This window comes from Parus major, chromosome 2 (assembly GCF_001522545.3).
Source record: "Parus major isolate Abel chromosome 2, Parus_major1.1, whole genome shotgun sequence".
Classification (NCBI taxonomy): domain Eukaryota; kingdom Metazoa; phylum Chordata; class Aves; order Passeriformes; family Paridae; genus Parus; species Parus major.
In genome coordinates this window covers 119,583,600-119,605,935 of record NC_031769.1, presented here as the reverse complement: position 1 = coordinate 119,605,935, position 22,336 = coordinate 119,583,600, and the positions used below count along the sequence as shown (strand labels likewise).

The following is a 22,336-nucleotide window of genomic DNA, read 5'->3' as shown; positions in this document are numbered from 1 at the left end:
AGTTCTTGAGGAAATCTGGCTCCTGCTGTCTCTCTTGAACCACTTTTTGAAGTATACAGTACCCAACAGATACCATTCTTACCAGAAAAACACACAGGACAGCAATCATGGAGATGACTGAAGGTGCCTCTTACTACTCTTTATACCTGTGCAGTAGCAGGCTGAAGTAGGACTTAATGACTAAAGCAAATCCAAGAGAACAAGGCCAGTTCCTACTTAAATCAATACACAAACAGCAACAGAAGCTGAATCTGAGGGTAGATTTGGCCTTTCTGTTAAAAAGGAGACCTGTAAACAGTAGAAAATAATCCAATAAAAAGTACATCTACCACTTCACAAAATGCACAGGAAGGTAGCTGCTACTGATTTTAAGTGAGGACTAATCCTTCAATTCAAGACACATTGGTGAAGAAATGCTTGAATTTGTGTGTAAAATAGCAGCACTGGACTAGGCAGGGGGAAAATATGTATTATGAGGCTTTTCTGCAATGGTGTCATTTAACTTGATCACCAGAGTGATGTGCCACTGCAGGCAGATTATTTATTTTTTTTATTTCACCTTAAGGAAATACCCAAATACCCTCACAGGATTTTGAGGTAAAAGGAGAAGCCATGAAGTCATGTTACAGCTCCTGTACTGCAAAAAGGCAGGTCAAAATATTCTACTTAAATATATATATATATTATCTTGAAAAGGCACAGGAGGGACAGAAACAGGATAGGTTTGGTTTTTGTTAGAAACCCAGGGGTTTTGTTTCCTGCTTGCTGTCTAATAAAGGCAAACTTTGGGGCACTTGAAAAGTATTCTCATACCTGAGATAGAGAACTGGCAGAGCATAAGGCTCAGCTTCTCCTTTTCTTTGCTAAGGAGCTAGACCATGTATAGCTTTCATTTATCAACCAGATTCAGCAGCATCTTCCCATTTTTCAGATACTGCCAGAATACTCAGACCCAAATGGTAAGTTGGAATTTATACATCTAATCTAAATTTTAAAAAAAACTAATAGAAGACCTCTTTTTAAAAATTACCCTTTTCACTTGCCTCCTTCTGTCAGAATATGTGATGCTTCCATACTAGCTCTCAAAAAAAACCTGGTTTTATTTTGCAGTTCACCTCTAATTCCAAACATTGAGAGCTGGGAATGCTGGACACTATGAGCTAGTAAGGAATGTATAGGAGCTTAACAGCAGGAGCAACAGACCCAGGTTAAAAATTCAGTGACCAGGAACAAATGTGCCTTTTATTTTCATCTCCCAGCTAAAATCCTAGATACAGTTTATTGGCTTTAAACTTTTCTCATTTAGTAGAATAATCTAAGCTTAGTGTTTCTTCTTAATCACATCCACTTAAAATGGGACATATATGGCTCTATAAATTAAGCTAGCACAGAAGTATTCTTTGTTTAAAAGACTTGGAAAGAAAAGAAAGACTTGCTTGACAGTTAACTCTTAAATGGTATCTAAAATACCTGGAATTTTCCCTGAAAGGAGGTTATGCCTCTCCTGAAAATCACAAAATCAAGTTTAAACCACAAGTGATGGAAATGTACTGCTTGATTGTCTCAAAGTCAGGAACTAAGTATAAGTCTGAAAAACATTGAGCTAAAGTGTTTCTTCAGGGTGATACAGCAGCTTAATGGCAGGGTCACCTTCTTTTGAATAAAACAGATTTTTTATCCCACAAAACACATCAAGAGCACAAGTATTTCCATTCACTTTTAAATAAATTAGAGACCTGTTGAATTTTTACAGGCATATGAATGTGGCATACCAAGAAGTTATTAGTGCAGTGGTTATATTTTGCACTTGTCTGTGATATTTTGACTGAAGAGTCTGCCTTAGACCTAAAAAACCTTTTCTCAGAAATCATACATTCTCATACAAAGCTTTTTAATACTAAGTTTTTTCTTAATTTATTATTTTTCTGAGGAAGAATTTTGACCATCTCTCCACTAGACTTCTAGTTGAATGTCAGATCCAGCTGCTCACATGTGCCCCTGAACAAATATGTACAAGTTTCCTCTTAAGGAGCAGCAAGATCTGCAGCATCCTTGTAATAGTGATGTACTTCTTCTCAAATTTGGGGTCCTGACATAAAAAAGGCTGGAATGAAGGATATGGTGTTGTGCATACCCAAGTGAAGGCAGGGAGCCAACAAAATGCTGTTGTAATTACAAGTGAACATTCTTGTATCATAAAACTGTAAAGAAAAAGCTATAAATCAGAGCCAGCCTGGTGGTCCCTGGCAGCAAAGCGCAAAAGATTTGAGCTCATTCCCTGGGCTAGCCAAGAGTGGGATCCTCATGGCAGCAGCGGCTCATTCCAAGGGAAGGGCATTCCTCCTGAGTGATGGTCATGAAACAGTGATTTTGGTGGGAGTCAGATCCAGCCTTCAGTGATAGTCTGAAAAGTGCTGGCCATTGTGAAAAGTAAAGCAAGCTGTGAACCAGAGGAATTTTGTCTTCAAGAGAGTTTGTGTGTGTGTTTAGGAGCCTGCTGCTTTCAGCGTTAGGTTTGCACTACTGTTCAGATCCCAATATTGGATCTTGTATTTGAGGACGCAAGATCACCCTTTAATTCAGGTAGTTAGTTTAATATTTCTGTACACTCACTCATGACACCAAATCATGCTAAAACTTTTGCATGGACATTATAAAAATGCAATGAAATTAAGCAATACTGTCCAAAATGTCACTACTGAAGTTCCCATTACTAATGAACATGGACCCACACTTAAGCTTCAGTTAGAAATGGGTTTTCCTTCTATCCTGGAACATTCTTCCTCTTTTCAGATGTCTCACAAAGATGTAGCCCTTTAAAAATCATTGATCTATCTGGATAATCTACTAATTTCAAAAGCAACTAAGTAAGTAGCAGGAAGTTATGGAAGCTGTTAGCATTGGGCAGTTTTCTAGAGACATTCTTTAACACAAACTGCATGTGTGAATATTTCCTGTCCCTCTGAAAGATGTGGTTTGATCTTAGCCTACATTTACAGTTTGTGTTTGGAAAATAAGATGATGTACTGTTGTTAAAGTAAAATAAAATTAAAAAAAATCCTAAGGGTGTGCAAGTGATTACAGCAAAACAAACCCCAAATTGACAGCTGCACAAACAGCACTTGCACAGCGGTGGTAGTCAGCTACTAAGAATGCCCAGTTTCCCTTCAGACTGGTAAGAATTTATAATTAATATCACATTTGGGAAGTCTGTAATAAAACCACAATTTAATATGCTAACTTGATTACGGAAGAGATAAAGGAGAGTGGACAGAAATTCAGTGTTGTTTTGCAGAGTGTGTTCCCTCCCTGTTGATAGCAGTAAGAGAGCAAGACAGATGGTGTTTACCAGTATCAGCCCTACACTGGTTTAAGAGGTGCAATCCTGAAAGGTGAGGGGCTCTTTCCCGGACAGATGTGACCCCCTTCAACTCTGATAAACTTCCCGAAAAGATGAGGGAAATTTGTACTGCACAGGATGTGCTCAGCACATTGAGGGACTGAGTTAGTAATGTGCCTGATAATTGTGGATACCTCATTGTAGGAGTCAGTTTTTATTTAAATTTTTTTAATAGGAGTATACACATCTGTCTTTATACCCAGCAGCTTTTCTGGCCCACAAGAAGTCCTCTGTGAATTTTCCCAACTGAGCTCAGTGGGATCTCTGTCAGCTGCAAGATTTATGTCATCTTTTTCAGTCCTGAGAACTGTTCCTTAAGCTTTTCACATCTGGATTTAATTGGAAAGACATTAAAAGACATTAAGTGTGCTGGAAAAGCATATTTTAGAGAAGATCTTTATGGACACTTCCATTAAGGGAGCTGATGGTTGTAGGTTAAAATAGGATGAGGACAAGCCATCAACGGTTAGCGAAGACAAAATTATATTACAAACTGCTTCAGATGAGAAGTTTGTCCTGGAGCTCTTGGGTCTGACTCTGCTCGCACTTAAATCAGCTTCAATTAGGAAAAAAATACCAGCTAATGCAGTGAAAGAATACTCTAAGATCAGAATCAAAAACTTCTTCCTTTTGGAAACACTCAAATTTCTAATTACATGCCATATATGCTAAATATAATGCTTTTAGCTGTCAATCTAGATTTGGTACTTTGTTGGATGTACATGCACACTTGTAAAATGAGACTTGGAGAATGAAGAGGGGGACTGGTCATTGGGGCTCGGAGGGTGGAAGTATCCTTCTCTGAATGCCAGTGTGCTGGCCACAGGAGTAGAGTTTCACAGAAGCAGAGATAGGATACAATTTAGTACGTGGGCTTCATTACAGATGCTGTAATGCAAGAATCTACAGCCCTAAACTCCCCCATTGTTCCAGCTTCAATTTGCTCCTTGAAGAAACCAATGGCCAATGCTTCACATTAAGTGTAATCTATTTCTTTTGTCTTCAAACTGAAGTTGCTAGTCATGTTTAGACTGACAAGCGCTTAAAATTTAAGGTAATGGACTCAGTATGAGAGAACAAACATTCTTTCATTCTAAAATTGCTAAAACCAAGGAATCTGATAGTTAGGAAATTGCTCCCATGTCTAAAGTAAAGTGTATGGTCTTTAGACATAAAAATATGTCAAGTTTAAAGAAAAAAATAGGTAGTTTTGTTAAACATTGTGGGAAGAAAAGTACTCTTTAGAATATTTCAGGAAAAAAAATAATTGTGAGAGGCTCTTACCAGTCATTTTCTTCTAAAAAGGGAGACTTTTTCTCCACTGTGTCATAGAAAATATTTTGCATTGTTGGGAAGATGATAGCTTGATGAGTGATAGTGGTAGGAATGAGGCATTTGAATTAAATGGCTGTAGCTCAGACTTTTAACATTTTCTATCATTAAATACCTTTATTCAGAATCTTCTCTTTCTATCTTGGCCTATGCCAAAATGCATGTAAACTAGTAAAACTGAGTCTTACTTTTATTGTTTGATCTTGGGCCAGCCCTTTCTGTGCTTGTGTTGTCTCGCTTTGGTTTCATTCTCTTTTAAAACAGCATTAATTAAACTACCTCTATTCCTTACTGACACTTTTCTCATGAAGAAGAGGATATTTGCAAGGAGAGCCAAAAAGTACCTAAACACTAGTGAGTGTGTTTTACAAATTCAGTTTACTAAGTGAAAAAGTAGCCATGTTGATGCAAATATTGAGTAATACTTGATAGCTTGAACCTTGTTGTACACTGATTTTGGTGTGGATATTTGGGAATTCATAAAAATCTTATAATATTTTTTTTTTTTTTTTGACCACTCTGTATGAGAAATTACCTAAGAAAACCACTTAAATAACAGAATAAATGCTTACAGTTCATTAATTTTGTTGAAAGAGTTCTAGCTATGTCTACATTACTATGGGTCAGGGCCCATTCCCTCATGGGGAATACCACAGTCATTTTTGTACTGATACCTGTGTAGTGAAGGCAGTGGCAGTGATGTCAAAAGCAGGATGGAACTGTGGAGGTCTGATAAGAGGATAGTCTAACACAGCATATTTTAGAAGTCACTGTAAATTCTTACTCAGTCGAGAATCTCAGTCCACTGTTTTAAAATCAAGAGGTCAAAATCTTCTGCAATAGATGCAGGGTTAATGGCAGCAGACTTGCAAATCTATTGCAGTCATGTGGAGAAATGCCTATGAATAAACAAACAAACAAACAAACAAACCAACCAAATCATCCTGAGAACACAGCTGACAAGGATATTTTCCAGCCATCAGTGATGAGAGAGTGATTCATGGCCTTTTTTCAATGTTGGTGCAGGATTTTGCCTGAGGATATGCATTCTGCTGTTTTCAGTTTTACATTTGAAGCTGTCTTTCTTAAAATCTCCTGTAATTTTTGTCTGCAGCTCTTCAATCATGCTTGAGTGTGGTCTTAGTTGCGTAATTTAAGCCTCTACCTACCAATACAATAATTGGCCATCTAAATACTCTAGTTTGGAAGTCTCTAATTACTGAGAGCCACTATATTATTAAAATGTCTACCTCCTTCTGAAAGTTAGTGTTTAGGCAGTTTTTGTCTAAGGATATAAAATTAGAAGCAAGATTAATTTAAGATTAGTTGCTATCTAGTGAAATTCTGCTGTGTATATGTAGTGTAAACACTTGGAAATTTAATTTCAAAGTATTTTCTTCCATGTTCATAAGTAATCTGTGATGATGTGTGATTCTTTCTGTATTTGTTCTTAGAATTGCAGCAACTGACAGGAAAATTTGAAGTCTTCAATTTAGAAATAAATTTACTTTAAAAGAAATTCCAGAATTCTAGACAAAATCTATAGCAGGTACACTGGAGAGACACTGAAAATATCTGATACAGATTTACTTAATTCTTAATTCTGTTTTAACTATTTAACATTTTTAAACTGTTTTTATTTTAACAAATTTAACTGTTTATATTTTAACATTATTTTAATTGTTGGTACTGGGGCCCAACTTTCATACCTCACTTCACCATTAGAGGATGTAGACACACCTCAGTAGATACTGAACCTGAAAGTTCTTTTGAGATGCTTGTGAAGAAGCATCAGCTTACTGGTTTTCTGCATAAATTGTCACGAAGGTAAAAGTCTTGGTAGCACTTGAGTATATTGCCCCTTTCAACTGGGAATGTGTGTGGGAGGAGTCTGAGAAGATGCAGTCCCGTATAGTCCGAGTCCCATATAGATCCTTTAGCAATCCCTTCCTCTCTTTCTCCTACCTGCAAGTAAGGACACAACCTAAACTTGGCAACAAGACTAACCTCTCCATGCTGGATTAATGCTTTATATTCTGTCAATTTAGTGTTTGACTTTAAGTATCATTTATTAAAACCTCTTCATACAAAAGCATGTTATTTTACTAACTTTTAAATAGGTGCTTTTTGGCAGCTTTTCTTTCTTTGTGACTGGGAAGCTTTGTATCACCATTAGAACAATAGAACTCTCTCACCCCAGATGATAATGCAGCTCTTTCTTGGGCTTTAAGAGAATGCTTCACTATTCCTTACTCCTGGAATTATCTCATGGTCCCAAGAATGGCAGTCAAATTTCTAGTGTGGTGGTTCACATGGAAAATAAGCCATGCCCAAGTGACTGTCTCTACTGTTAAAGCAGTCTCTTTAATAGATGAAGTAGAATTGAGGTTGAAGATCAAAACCTATGGAAATAAAGTTCCATGTTGAATAGCATCTTTCACTCCACGCACTTCTCAGCATATTAAGATGCATGGAGGAATGAGTACATCTTGCCAGTATAACTAGGTGGAAGAAGGTGGCATGCATGCTGTTGTTGATAGAAGCTCTGTTAAATATATTGGAAAAATTGTTCAAGAACAGTTAATCCTTACTTTAGGATTGCCCCCAGAAAGCTGGCAAGGTCAGGCTGTACATGGATTGTGTGTCATTTAAATTCTGGCTGCATGAGTTGCCTGGGGGCAGCATTAATTACTACTTGGGACTTGTTCTAAGCTACATCCATGAATCATATTCTTTGTTTGAAAATAGGGGACTCCTCCTATCCTCCAAGCTCCTTCTCTTGACAGGTGCAATCAGTAGCCTTAAGTGTAGTGCCTATCAGGTGACTATGCCTTTGTGCAGAGATTAATCAGTTTGGAAAATGCAATTTCCATGTAAACTACATGAGTTAATCAGATTATAACCCTGTGTTCTTCATGCATATCATAAACAATATGAGGAAAGAGCTTAAAGTCATTTAATTAAGGTTTACACTGTGTGCTGTGAAAAGCCTTTCTGAACTTAATATTCAAATAGATTTTAACATTGGTTCACATGAAATCTAATCAACTGGAGAGAACAGCACATTGAAAGGAAAGAGGTGAAAACTCCTAGCAGGAGTTATTGCTTGCAATATAGTAAATTCATTAACAGCAGAAGCTGTGAGAAAAAGGGATTTGTTTGCAATACTTAGTTTTTGTTTAGCTTGTATGTAGCCAACCTGACAAATCCGAAAGAATTAAATAGGTATGTTAAGGAGTCAAATTTTAACTACTCTGTGTGCATGTATGTAAGTCTACACAAACAAATGTATCTTCTCTTTGTGCATTTCTCTATACATGAAGTATTGAGTGTGGGCAAGTTAAAGCCAGGTGGAAGCTTAGTCAAAAATTTCTTCATCTAGAGAAAGCAAAAGCAATCGCCAAGAATAGTAATTTGAATACATACAGATTTAAATGGTTACTCAGTTTTGGGAAACTGAGCCTTCAAACTCATCTCTATAGCTGTAATATTGTTGGGGTTTTTTCAATAGCCTTTAAATGTGAAATTAAAATCCATATATTAAAAACTCATGAAGTGCATCCCATTACTGATGCAAACAGTTTTGTTGCAATGTTATTGCATAGCTGACATTGCCTTTTGAGGCCTCAGTAGTCAGGGTGAGGGAAAGAAACTCACTGATTAGGGGAACATTTTTTCTTTTGATTTAGAAAACAAATAAACATTGATTTGTTTGTAAATAGTACCGGTTTTGCTCATGCTCTGCTGTTTAGGTTTTTGGCTTGAAACTGAAATCCAGGACTAAAGTCTGTGATGGTAACCTGGTATGCAAACATGTTCTCAAGCCTAAACTTGAGCAACAGAGACTTGTTGATGCATATGGCATGTGACTACAAGAAACATGACCACAATGAATCATTTGACTCAGCAAACTGAGTCCTGAACTAAGACCCAGCTACTAAAGACAGTAAAATCTTGTTCTTCGTGACCTTCTCTAGACCCTGACAAACTTCAGTCTTGAAGTTTCTGCCCATAATTTTATGTCCTTGGAAAACAGTGATTAAGTCCAAGCTGAATGTGTGTTTTTATATACTTAGAAAATTGATGTTAGGAGCAATAATGCCAGTGAACTAACAGTATGAAGCAGTGTGTTTATTGGGATTGTCTCAGACCTCCTTGGTAAAGTCAACTGGAAGGGCCACAGAGACAACAAACTTTTACAATTTTCAGTTTCATGGAATAAGCTGAAATGTAATATAGATTTAAGAGGAAAAACACAAACCACATACTGTGTTAAAACAAATGTGAAAATTTTATCATGAGGATGTGCTCTTAAATGCATATGGGCTAGTGGAGTGCCTGTCTGCGGTTTTTGCTTGAAAATGATCTAATGTTACTAGATTGTCATTATAAGACACTTAACCCCCAGAGTGAGAAACAGGAAGAATATTTGCAAGTTTCAGTGCTATTTACTAATTGCCAATTGACTTGAAGAAAGCTAAAAAATGACTGGAAACATCCATCCCTGTCCTGATACACACACATACTAATGGAAATGGCAGCCAAGACAAACAGCTAGCAGTGCGGTGCATCCTGTTGGCATTGTATTTTTGGCACTGTTGTAGCTACACAAAAAACAAGTGATACAAGAAATGTGTAAGGACATCTGTTCTGTAACCTATGGGGCTTCACTCACAAAACAGTTGTAAAATCTTCTGGGGGAGAGAAGAATTTCTCTGTATCTGTGCAGATGCTCTATTGTAAGAAAAATATCAATGGAAGGAAGTGTTGAGCCTTTAAAAGAGGAAATTGTTCACCAGATTCGCTGTCAAATGTTCCATTCTTTTCCTTCCTTTTCATTTAACCTAAGTTATCTGCCATTCATAAGTTATATTTAAGACAAGCAGTGTAAATCTATTGGGACTAATAGAATTGAATCATGGATTAAATTAGTTTGGTGTCTGCTTGTAACTCTTCTTCACTGCAGATTACTTGAGCTCTGTGTTGCTCTGCTGACTATTCAGGTCACAGCCTCTAAGCTACCAGCTTCCTTCCTGAATCCAGAATCTTCATGTCTGTCTAGGGGCATGATGGGGAGAGAAGAAACATTAAAGACATCTATTAAGATCCAAAGTATTGTTTACTCACCTGCTTCTCTTAGCTTGCTGATCCTTCCAAATATAAGTAGGCTATGGGAGAAAGAAAAGGAGGAGTTCTTAGTACACTGCAAGGCTCTCTCTACCATTCCTCTACTCCCCTTCAGCCACATCCCATGAATGGACCTTTTAAAAAGGAAATAAACTTACTCAAAACTCAAATCTTGTGGAAAATGTTGGGGTATAAGTAATTAGGCTCCCCCCACAGGTGAGTTACAGAATGTTAGACATGGTTCCATGAAAAAGAAATTAGACCTCCTATTAGCCTGGATGGAACACATTAGGAAAAACTGGAAATTGGAGAGGGACAGTGAGGTGTAAGAGGTTAGGAGAACCTGGGGAAGAAAAGCCTAGCCCTGGGATCTGCTGGAGTCCTGGGTGGGAGAGCATTTAGGAGCTGGAAAAATGCAGACTTCAACAGCACCCACAAAAACACCCTGACACCTGTAGCTGGAAGATCAAGGATACGGGCACAGGACCACTTCCCTGCCGATTGCTCCCTCTGATATTTGCTTTCACAAATGCAATAGGTCTGAGATTTTATCTTTTATGTCATGTTTCAGTTTGGGAAAGGCATGGCTTGAAGACAGATGAGACAGTGAAATGAGACTGCACCATGTTATAAGCATTAGGATTTGGAAGTTGTGTTGGTGTTAAACATGTTTATTATTGAACACCTTGAATCATATTTTCATTTTATGTGTTTTCTCTAATTGTTCCATATTTACTTTATTGACACCCATATGCTTCTGTGTTCCCATTGACAAGCAATGATCTATGCTTATAGGCAAAGTGTTCATTATTTTATATTGTGGTACTTCTTCCCTTGCTATTAGAATAGGAGAAGGGCTCTCTTCATCTGATTCTATTAAACTAGTGGCTAATATTCATCCAGGAAGTTCCAAATCAGTTTTCCTGGAAAACAACCCTGAAAGCAGCTCTGTAATTCTGTAATTTATGTGGGATGCCTCGCAAATAGTCAGTTCTCTGAGTAAAACAGTAGTAAGTAACAGCTACTCAGAAATTCTAAAATTTGGGTGTTTGCATTGGTCTAATTGATCTCTTGATGATTTGGGGATTTCAGTTACCCCTAATTGAGACCAGACTGTTCTGCAGATCATATGATCAATCTGTGATTTAATCTTGAATGAAACTTTACTTGGCTCTACTTACAAACTGTGATCAGGGCCTTTTTGTCTAAGTCACTGTACAAACAAATAACTGAACACAAAGTTCTTCCACAATAAGTTTGCTATTCACACATCAGACCAGGAAGCTAAGAGTGGGTATGAAAAAGTAAACAAGGTGGGTTGAGAAACATATGAGGTAGCAGGTTAACTGTGTGGGAGGAGCGGATGTCTCAGCTTCCTTCTCTCCTTGCAGTGCTACCTGGTAATGGGCTTTGGTTTACCATACATAAGAAGGAAGGAGATTCTGATAGTTTTGCTAATGTGCATCAGGAAAAAATGGATGTGAGAAGACAGGAGATTTTTGGGTGCCAGTCCCTACCCATTGGATTCTTTCTCTCTCTTCTCATGCTAACCCATGACAAGTTAAAGTACAAGGAAGCATAAGAGCCCAAATCACTCCCCTTCCTCACATGATGAGTCGTGCTTGCATTGTGATGAAAAGGACCTCAGGGAGAGGAGGAGAAGAAAGAAACTGTGATGAAGAAATGTGATGGGTTGCTGGAACAGAAAAGTTAAGGGGAGAATAGTTGAAAACCCTCATTGCCACTGGGGGAATTATTTGTGATGAGCAGTGATTTTGCTGTGCAGTCAAGATCAAGGATGCAAAGACAGATGGTGGTTAGATCTTATAGGAGTAGAGAATGCACATGTGAAACTTGTGAAGGGAGACTATGAGGTGGTAGAGAAAGAACTGTTATGAAGAATGGAAATATATCAAAACATCAAGAAAAACAGAAGAAATGAGGAAAGAGAAAATTCTCTCAGGGGAACTCAGTGAATGATAAAAGCAAAAGATCCAGAAATGGGATCTCATACAGGGAGCTCAGAGCACCCGGTAAAGTGGATTGTAGGTAACAGTTATAATCTGAGGTTTACCAAGAGACTTTATAAAATGTTCATCGCTCTTTTTGTCAGGGCACAAACCATAACATTTCAGACTAGAAAGATTCTACTTTCATGCATTATGGGTGGGAGTACCCTGTACAGCCTTCTGAGGTTTTAGCAGCTAGTCATTGCTATAGACAAATATGGGACACGTGGTCTTCTACTTTGGGGCAGCCTGGCAATTTTTGTGCTGTTATTCATCTCACCAAAATACACATTGTCTAATAATATTTAAGTTGTATAAACATACCTTTCAAGTGAAGGAGTCGTTGAGACAATCCAGGCAAAGAATTAGTACAAAGGCAAATCTAGTACTTCATTACAATGGCAGCTCCTGTTCCAGGCAGGGTCCCTGCTCTCTGAGGGAAAGGAAGATAGAGACATGGATTCTTTCAGTCTCATCAAATAAGAGAGCAGTAATTGTTGCTTCACTGTGAACAGCACTTTAGGGCCTCCAGTCAGTTCCACTGCTTGAGGTGTTAGCTTAGGGCACATTGTCTGTGAAAAGTCACCTTTTCTTTCCCCTGTGATTAGTTCTGAATGCATCTCAGGAGGAAGTGAATAAAAGGAAAATCCGTTTTGTGGTTCTGCTTTACATTTCACCTTCTCAACAGAACTGACCTCAGCTGTTTTATTGTGCTGGCTCTACTTTCAAAGTCAGCCTTGTGATGTCATAGAGTTTCATAATCAACCTTTTCTGAATCAATTACAAAAATTAATTTCATTTTACCAAAGCAGATAGAGGGAAGAGAAGAAGGGGGGCTCATAGCAGATGAGGCAGAAGTTGGTCAATGAAGAATGCACAGGAAAATAGATAGATAAAAAGATAAAGATAAGATAATAAAAGATTATTATTATCTTATTATATTAAGATAATATCTTATATTAATATAAGATATTATTAATATCTTATCTTAATAAAAGATAAGATAGATAAAAATGGACTGTTCTTCTATTCCTGATTCTCTCTAATCATCCCATATTGGCTCCTCCTGATTAGCACATTTCACTACCTGTGTGAAAGACATCAGGCTGTAACATTGTCCCAGATCTGAATTTGGAGTGCTGGTAGTGTCCTGCTGACCCTCTTCTCACTTGTCACACCTTCTGCAACCATGTGCAACTCAAAAGTTTGTCCACAGGATCTCTGGGAGGTGTGGGCTCTCAGAAAGCAGGTGGGAAAGCTGGAGAGACTTGGCAGCCAGAAAGCCAAGAATCCTAAAAGTATATCCCATTCTTCATATAATGGTGAAGCTTGCATTGACACAAATGGGAGTCAAGTCACTCATGTGCCCAGGAAGGAGATATCCTCAATCCATGCACAAGCACAGCTGTTTATCACAGAGCTGTTGTGCACCCACTCCCTTAGCTCTACAGACTAAACAGCTTCAATATACAAGAAATTAATTGAATCTAGAATATCAAAACACACACCTTCCTTTACTTGGTGCTAATATAATTGTGCCAGTGGGTTTTTTTGACAAGTCATTTTTTCTTTAGGCAGCGTTAAGTGCCTTGAAACAGTTTTCAGAACAAGGACTGGATCCAGTGGAAGGAGCTATGAAAGTTGAGAACGGATCACATGAAAAGTAAGTACCATTTAAATCCTCTGCATTTTAATGCCTGTGTGGCATGGTAGATAAGAAATGCTAATTAAGAGCTTAGTTGCCCTTTTAAACCTATGCAAAACTATTTCCTCTGGAATTTACATACAGTTTGTGACAATTTGAGAGGATAAACACGATTTCAGGTTTAGTGTTACTGATAATGTTTACTAATGAGCTATGAGACAGTCAGTCCTGTGGAAATGCTAAAGAAAAGGATTTTCTTTCCATTGTATGGATTCTGTGTAAGTAGCATAACATGATTTTTGTCAAATGTGTTGTAGCACATGATATTGCCCGTAAATAAGCACAGCTATCTGCCAATAAGTCATTATGACTGCGAGCTGAATTTTCCCTCAGAGAATTTAAAAGCTGAAATTTCTTTCAGGTCCTAAAAAACTCTGATATGGAATATTAGCTTTAAGTAGTAGACAATAGAGCAGGGTTTCACACTGGATTTTCAATTAATTAAGAAAGTGGGATTGTCCATCCAGTAAAGATTTTTTTTCCCAGCTGCTAGTCTGTTTATGTAAGAAAGTAGTGTTGTGTTACTAAATAAATTAGGAAGTAATAGAATAAAAGAAGTAAGACTAAAAGTGGCGTTTGGAATTTTCAGTAGATATATTGTGGCTATTTATAAACTAATTTAATCAGAAACATTTTTCCATATGATCTCATCAGCATAGTATTTGAACATAAATATTGTTGTTTCACTTTAAAATGTTACCTTCCACGGTGACCTTTGAATCTCATGTGCCATCTGGTAATAAACATGTCTTAAAGATGTGCAACCCTGGACCTTACCACTCTTGTTAATGTATTAATCTTTCAGACAAGTCAAGCATCTGGGAGAGAAAGCAGACAATAAACAGACTAACTCAGGCACCATTGCTCAGGACTGCAAGGATTCAAAGGCTGTCGTCTAGGAGCTTCCCAGCACCCACGGCTGCCACTGCATCCTTATAAACCTGTCAACACGCAATAGGGTGTATGTGTACAAGGAAATGAATGACTAATACCATTATTTGAGTCTTATGTGAAGACAACACTATTCTAACACAAGAGATAGAATACATGGTACTGTTTATTCAACTGTGGAAAAAAATAAAATTGAACATTTCCCTTAGAACTCGAGATCAGAGCATAACTCAATTGCCCAGAGGCAGAAGAAGTCTGATCGTGTTACTGGAGGTTAAAATAACAATGAATTAACAAAAAGTGTTAGTAAAAAAAAAAAAAAACCAAAAAAAAACAACACGGGAAACTCTACAATTGATTAGTATTGAGGAAAACAAGTCAGCATTGGTTCAGTTATACAATTTTTTGTAGTGTAGTTTTAAGTTCAGCTTACTGTTTTTTAAATAATGCTTGAATATTTTAAAATTAACCAATGACAGTGCTGTGAGAATTGTAGTTGTTGTCTTCATATATAGTCATACAGCTTATCTTTTTATGCAGACATTATGCATTCTTCATTCTATATGAATATGTATGACTTTAAGATGCACTACTCAGAGTTGTATGCAAACAGAAGTTTAAGTCTTGACAAGTATTTGCTTAACATGAACAGATGTTAGTTATGATCATTTTCTATATACTCCAGGAAGAAAACAAATATGGTATTTGATTTTCCTTGCCATAATCAATTAAAGAGGCGTCTTGCCTCCAAGCAACATTTTCCCCTTCAATTCTGCTCTCTGTTGTGTGAAGCACATCTACACCCCATTCTGTGTGTTGTATCAACCCACTGTTTGCATCAACTGAGTGTTTTTAATCTCTGCATTCGGACCAAGAGCAAAAGGGAGGACTGCAATGTTATCAAGCCAAGGGTGGAAACTGTTGATGTAAAGATCATTCTTTTGTGAAAGGAGTGGCAGCAGAGATAAGACCTGTGGCTGCTCTGTACCAGCATATTTCTTTTAAGTATGTGGCCAAATGCAGTAAAACCACATCAGTTCATGTGTACAATGACAGTGTCTTCTCTTTCTTTATCACTCACAGTTAGACAACTAAGAGAAAAAAAGAAAAAGAAAACAATTGAAAACTAACAAATGACCGGCTACGACACTAGAGCCAGGTTTCAACCAAGCTGTCCCCATGCCACCACTTTCTACAAACTCACTGTGTTAGACCAGACATGCTGGTATTTAGGTCACTTATCTATCCAAAATACAGATGATTTTATTTAATGCAACAGATAAATCTTAACTGCATAACAGCCTTGACAACATTGCACAAGATTGTAGAAGCACGAAAACCAGAGATCACAACTCAGTGACTCACGCAGAAAAGCAGAGGAACAGCAATGTGAGGAAGTGGTGCAAGGTACAGTGGCATTGATTCACCTCTGGGACGGGCTTTCAGGGGAACACGCATCCTGCTCTCACAGAACCAGCGCTTGGAGTCCTTTTTTAATACCTCATGTTTCTCATGGGTATGATTCACTCTCAGCGCCGGCAGATAAGGAGCCTTTGTTCTAAAAGCTTGAAGTTTTCTAGGGTCTGACTCCATAAAAGAGTCAGGAACAAGATGAACCTTTCAGTTCCCACAGATTTCCAGGGGCATTTGGCACCTGGCAAACTCAAGTTATTCAGGCAGCAACATACAAAAATAATTAGCTCTTACATACCAGCTTTCTCAGGGATATGTTACCTGCCTAATTGGAAGCTGGAGCAGAAATTCTGCTCCTCCAGCTCATCAGACAGCTCAGAGAGCTCAGAAACAGCCTCAGTCTGCATTTTAGCTGTACCTGCCAGTATGCAGGATACAGATGCCATTACTGTCTCCCCTCTTGGAGAGCAAGAACAAAAGAAGAGGCAGACCCATTCCTCTGTCCTAAGGCAAGATTCTGTGCTTACTGGGGAGAACGTGACAAGGAGACTGGCAATACGGTCTCCCCTAGCATTGACAGAACCTCTGTGGTGTGTTCCCTGTCCCAGTAAATTTTAGATTAGTTGCTTTATTGCAGGTGGGCTCTGCATTGAGCACCAGGCTTGCTCCAGTGCATGTGGAGTGCAGCAAAGTGATGCTCACCTCAGTGTCAATGATCAAATTGCAACCAAATGTGTGCAACCAACTGTCTAGGCCCAAGAGAGATCATTCAGCCTCTCCAACAGTAGGGAAAGAGTATTTCTGTGAACCTCTTATTTCAGATTCTCTTGCTTGTCAGAACTATGCTCGATTCCGATTCTGACATAAAACAAGGAAAGTAACTGATCTGGGGGGCTCACTCCTTTTTCTCAAAACTGTAGAAACATGGAGCAGACTGGGTGAGGAGGGTGTTAGAGTAGCAGAAGTTCTAACTATTGTCCAAAAGCAGTGTTGACTAATGATTGCTGTAATTAATAAGTTAGAAAGTCTGTAGCCTTTGGTCAAGTGCACACAGATGGCAGTTTCAAAGCACCTCCAAAGTCACAGGTTAAAAGCTTCATCACAGAGGCCCCAATGAAGGCTGACAGAGCTTTTCCTGGAATATCTGAAGAAAGTGTTCCTCCTCCCTTCAGGTACCAACAGCATCACAAAGACCTCTGTATGGAGCTCATCAAGATACTGCACCTGAACACCACAGTGTCACTTTGGTGTCACTAAGGCATTCCAAAGTTCCCGTGTCAGTGAAGAGATTTCAGTCTGTTCCACCTGCAGCATTTATTTTCTCAAAGAATATCCTTCAGTATTCACACACATACACAGAAATGCACTTTAGTTTGGCATTATCACTAGCAACTTCCCAAGAGCTTGAGCAAAATTCTTGCGTCAGTGATGTTGCAGCAGCCACTGGACTTGTCTTCAGTCTCAGTCTTGTTGGTTCACAGCTGTTCCTCTTAGTTCCTGAGCTGCCAATATCTGAAAGCTGCTGCGGAGGAATTCAGTCTGATAATCTAAAAATGATTATATTTTTCTTGAGTAACTTCTTATTTTTTTCTTTTTTTTTTTGTTCTTTCTAAAATAAGTACATGTTGAACTGAACAGATTTTATATTTAGTTTTTTAAATAATGATGGACACTGAAAGACTATCAATATGTTTGAATGTTACTATTAATTCTAAAAAGGTTGTTTCTCTGACAGAAGTCAGTATTTTTTATTTATTTTTATTTTTTAGATGATACATTCTTTAAGGTATATATTTTGTCCAACTTATGTTTGCAAAGCACCAGGTACAGTTTAGTTCCTCATTGCACACACACACCACACATCTCATCCTATGTCTCAGAGCACTTTCAAAGATGAGCAAATGCCAAGTTTTACAGAAGTGGATATAAGGTGCAAGCTGGTCCTTAGGAATAAGGCAGGAATAAGGAATAAAGCCTAAAATAGCCATTTGCCTGTCTGGCAGTCTACAGTGTTCTCAACACTTTAAGAACTCAGAACACAAACTGTCATCAGTTTTGAACCTATATAACTTATTAATCAGGAGGAATCATGCTAAAGAGAAAATAGGTCACTTAGGTATCCTCTCAAAAATCTTTTCAACACCTTCCAAGGGTCAGCTAACTAAGACCCTGCCCAGGGAAAGGCTCATCACCGAGAGAATGGGGTGTCTGACATGGCTCAAAGGACAGGAATACACATGGTTAATCTTATATCTGAGTTATCATCTTCGGTGGAGCACTGCCCTGTCAACAGCTCAGCACACTCTGGCAGTCTCTGTTCTCACATTGTCACATGTAGCACTGGTCTCCAAAGGGACAGATGTGCTGCTTCTGACAAATACAAAACACAGCAGCATAGGGGCCGCAGAGCTGCGGAACAGCGTGCAGATTTCTGCTCCCAGACATCCCAGCGTTCCCCCTCCATTCACAGTGGAGCTGAATTTACCCTTCAGCTAGAGTCCTCATTGAATTCAAGAGATAATTAAGCTGGCATTTAATTTCCTCTGATGGAAGTCATAGTCATAGGATTTAAAATATTTAGTACTTATCAGCAGCATTTTTAAAGAGTCTTTGAATAAGACTAGAGAGGAACCTTAGGAGCAGGGGAGTAGCTGGGATGAATGACTGCAGGAATATGGAATCTCCTCCTCCTTGGCCTGAAGTGACAATGAAATCTAATCCTTCCTAAAGTGTATGCAAAGCCCTTGATCTCTCTGACAGTGCTTTACTACATGCATTTTATTGGTGGGTGGCTGCTTGTTATTGCTCTCATCTTTCTGGCCTGCTCCAATTCCCCATGAAACAGCAGAAAGTTTCCCATTTCCTGCAGTGAGAGTTGAGCAAAAATTGTAAGTTGGATTTATTTTCCAGTTAATAGGCTGAGGGCTGGGTTTTTGTTTGCTTGTTTCGAAACACTAAGCAAAAAAAATGTGCTTGGTAAAATCTTTATATCCTCTCCCAGTCAAATCCAGCATGCCCCACTCTCAGCTGCATCCTATAAACAGGTGTTTGTTATTTTCTTTGCTCAAATAAGAATGGCCTTTGCAACTCCTGAGAAAACTGAGCAGAGGGTGAGAGGTGATTTTTAATGATGATAAAGACAGGGACTGTATCAGAACCCTGAATGCAACATGGAATGATGATTTTGTGCACTTTGGGGGGACGTGATTCTGTGACCGGTGTGAATGGATGATGGCTATCTTCTGCCAGCCTTCTGGCTTAAACATGGCAAGTTATCTCCTCTGGGCAACAGTGTTCAGCTTATATATTTGGCATAGCTCCCCTAGGACACCTCCAGAAGAGCTGCAAGGAGAGAAGCATGCCCTGAGTAACAGCTTGCTCTGCCTTTCCCTCCCCTTGGCCCATGATCCCTAAGCCGAAGGTGTGAGGTACTGTCGAGATGAGACACAGGGAAATGCTGCTTCCCCTCTGGGTATTTACCTCTCCTGCAGTCCCTTGCTGTTTGTAACTGCATTCCTGAGGCGTGATAGGAGCTGAGCAAGTGTGTACATCGGTAGATGAGACGTGTATGAAGTGTTTTGGTGGTATGATTTCTATTATTCCACATGAGCAGCACTGACTTTTGTTTTTGATCGTACAGCTTGTTATTTGCTTTATGCAGTTAGTCATGGTTGGCTGTGCACTTTTGTGCTTGGTACTTTAACTCCATAGCACTTCAGTACAAAGGAAATTTATAAAACAACAATGAAAATGTTTCTAATCTGTTCTTAATTAAGTAGACCTCAATAATAGATTTATGAGAAGAAGGAAAGCTAAACAAAGTGGTTGCTAACATAGAAATATCACTTATTTAAGGCCCAGATTTTCCTTTATTTGTGATAGCCAGGATCTAGGAGAGCTTGAATACCTATGAAGTTTTACCTAAAAATACACAATAAATGAGAAAAAAATTACCCTGGATAAAACAGTTTATGCTTCTCGCTACAATATATTAAATATATATTTGTTCATTAAAACAGATCATTTAAAACTGCTTATGTACTTTTGTTTGTGATTATATGTGCAGCATAGGTTTCCTTTTTCTAATTCTTTTGGTAACTGTTAAAAATATTTAAGGACAATAATAGTAAAGTCAATGTTATCTAATTCCCTATTTTAAAATGGCCTGTTTCCACCCCCCACCCCACCCCAAATTAACTGTATTTGAACTGGCTGAAAATAGGTTAGAATTTTTAAAATTAATTAGGTTTAAAGATAGGAGGTCTTCACATGTGGTTCAAAACAAAGAAGACATGTTTAAATAGGATAAGGGGAAAAAAATTCAAAAAGTGACATCTGTCTGTGGTAACTTCAGTTACTTCAACTGAACTTTCTTGCCTTCTATTTTTATAAAATGACAATTTATTGCAAACCAAACTTGACCTCCTCCCATATGGAGACAAAATATAAAGTAAAAAAGGTGCAGAACTTTTTTCTTGTTGAGGAAGAAATTCCCATCCAGTGGAGCACAGTAACTACACTTTAACCAGCTCTTACACACAGCCTTACCAGCTGTCATACTGCTGGGGTTATTGGTGAATGGAAGTTCCACCCCACTGATAATCTGTAAAATTGGCAACTGTTTACAAGATGCACTGGAAATAGTGTAGATAAATATCCAGCAAGCAGAGACTACAGCTCCCATGTACACTAATTGGTAGGAGTAAACAATTAAAAGAGCACAGAAATGCAATAGTTCCTTGCAAAAGAAAAGTCACTCAGCCCAAGGCTGGGCAGTCAATTTATGCAGCTCACTTCAACATAACTACTCTTATTATTGTGAAATATTTGTTGCATGTGATCAACACAGCACTGAGAAATATGTTGCTACTATTTCAATGTTTCTTCTAAGTCATAGACAAAACAACCTAGGGCCAGAATGTTAATAGCACTGACTTAGTTAAAATGTTCCAGAAAGGATGAGATTTTTCTGATGTCTTCTGAAAATGTGATCCCAACTGGTCACAATTACCTTGAATGTCACCTTTGGAGTCATTTGGAAACTGCTTTTGAAATACCAGCAGATCTATCAGCCTGTTGTGAATACTTACAAAAATAAGCTGCTTGTTAAGGAGGAAGGACACTGTTGAGGTCTTCACAACCTTATATACAAAGTTTTGCAGCAGATTTTGCAGGCACACAAAGGGTAAGTGTAAGGCTTCTGTTCCTTAAGGATTTCCGTCCCTTCCCTTAGCATCAGTTGTACTTCTAACTCCTGTGTTTGCACAACACCTGAAGAAAAAGTTTCCACACATATTTCATAAATATTGTGAAAACATTTTTGTGAACAAGAGTTCACAAAACTCTTGGTGAGAAATCAGAGACTTCATAGCTTTCAGAATTTTTTTTTTTTTTTTGCTATTTTCTTTTAAATTTTGGTTAACCAAAAAACCCTTTCTTTCTACAAATGGAAGTCCTTTATATTTTTTCAGTTGAAGAATTAAGACAAAATGGCAGATTTGCAAAATCTGTAAAAAGGGACCAGTACTGGCTTTTTAAAATGGATCTAAACTTTTCTTATTAATAAATAAATAGAGAAATAAATATATATATATAATCATTATAAAGAAACACTTTACTTAAATATTATGTATACACAAGTTTCTGTGTATGTGAATGGATTGAAACTACACACATTTGTGCATGTGTCTATGTACATGTGAATATATGTACACAAATGATCTGTCTGCCAAACTGAAAACAGAACCACCTATAATCTAAGTAAGCACAAATGTTTTAAGTGCCAAACTAAGTCATCTAACTTGGTGACAAAATAAGTATAGAAAAAATCTCTGTGTATCCCAGATATAACACAAAACATCTCAAAGTGCACAGACAGACAACTTCTCAAAGCAGAGGATTGCCCATGTCAGTCTCCATTTCTGGGCATGTTCAGAAGCACTTTGATCTTAGCCACACAAACTATTTCCTCCTCCAGTCACTTTGGGACTCTGATGCTCCCTTTCTCCCAAGGAAAGGATACCCTATCCTGTAGATGTTCAGGGATTTTTTCTGCTTTGGGCAAGAAACAATGTACTGGTGAAGGAGGAACTCTTGCCAACAAAAATCTGATTTTTACTCAGTAGCTAAGACTGGAGATTAACTTCTTCCTCTGCATCTTGCTTCAGAGAATGCTCTAGTCCACCAGGCTGTAGTCTCTGCTGAAACAGGGTGTCATATACCTCTCCAGCTCATCCTCTTTACTTTGAACAGATCTATTCAACATTTACTAAATTAGTGAGAAAGGAATATGATTCCTATTACCTGGTGCTTAGAGTACTTGTCAACTAGGATAGAAAAAGTCTAGTGTTACAAATTATTTCCTTAAAATAGTGAAATATCAGTATCAGCTGATGACTAGGCAGTCACTTGGATTCACTTTTGTGCATTCTGAACCACCAAATATTAAATTATTCTGTA

General features: G+C 38.1%; 1 protein-coding gene across 4 annotated transcripts in view; it reads left to right on the top strand.

Annotated features, from left to right (window-relative positions):
• Positions 1-19,841, top strand: part of STAU2 (staufen double-stranded RNA binding protein 2) — a 176,096-nt gene extending 156,255 nt beyond the window's left edge. For all 4 annotated transcript variants that reach the window (XM_015617024.3, XM_033512297.1, XM_033512296.1 and 1 more), the window contains 2 exons: positions 13,443-13,531; positions 14,379-19,841. In XM_015617024.3, the coding sequence (XP_015472510.1) occupies positions 13,443-13,513 (71 nt within the window). In that variant the 3' untranslated portion in view covers positions 13,514-13,531; positions 14,379-19,841. The remainder of the gene's footprint in view (positions 1-13,442; positions 13,532-14,378) is intronic.
• Positions 19,842-22,336: the final 2,495 nt, after the last annotated feature.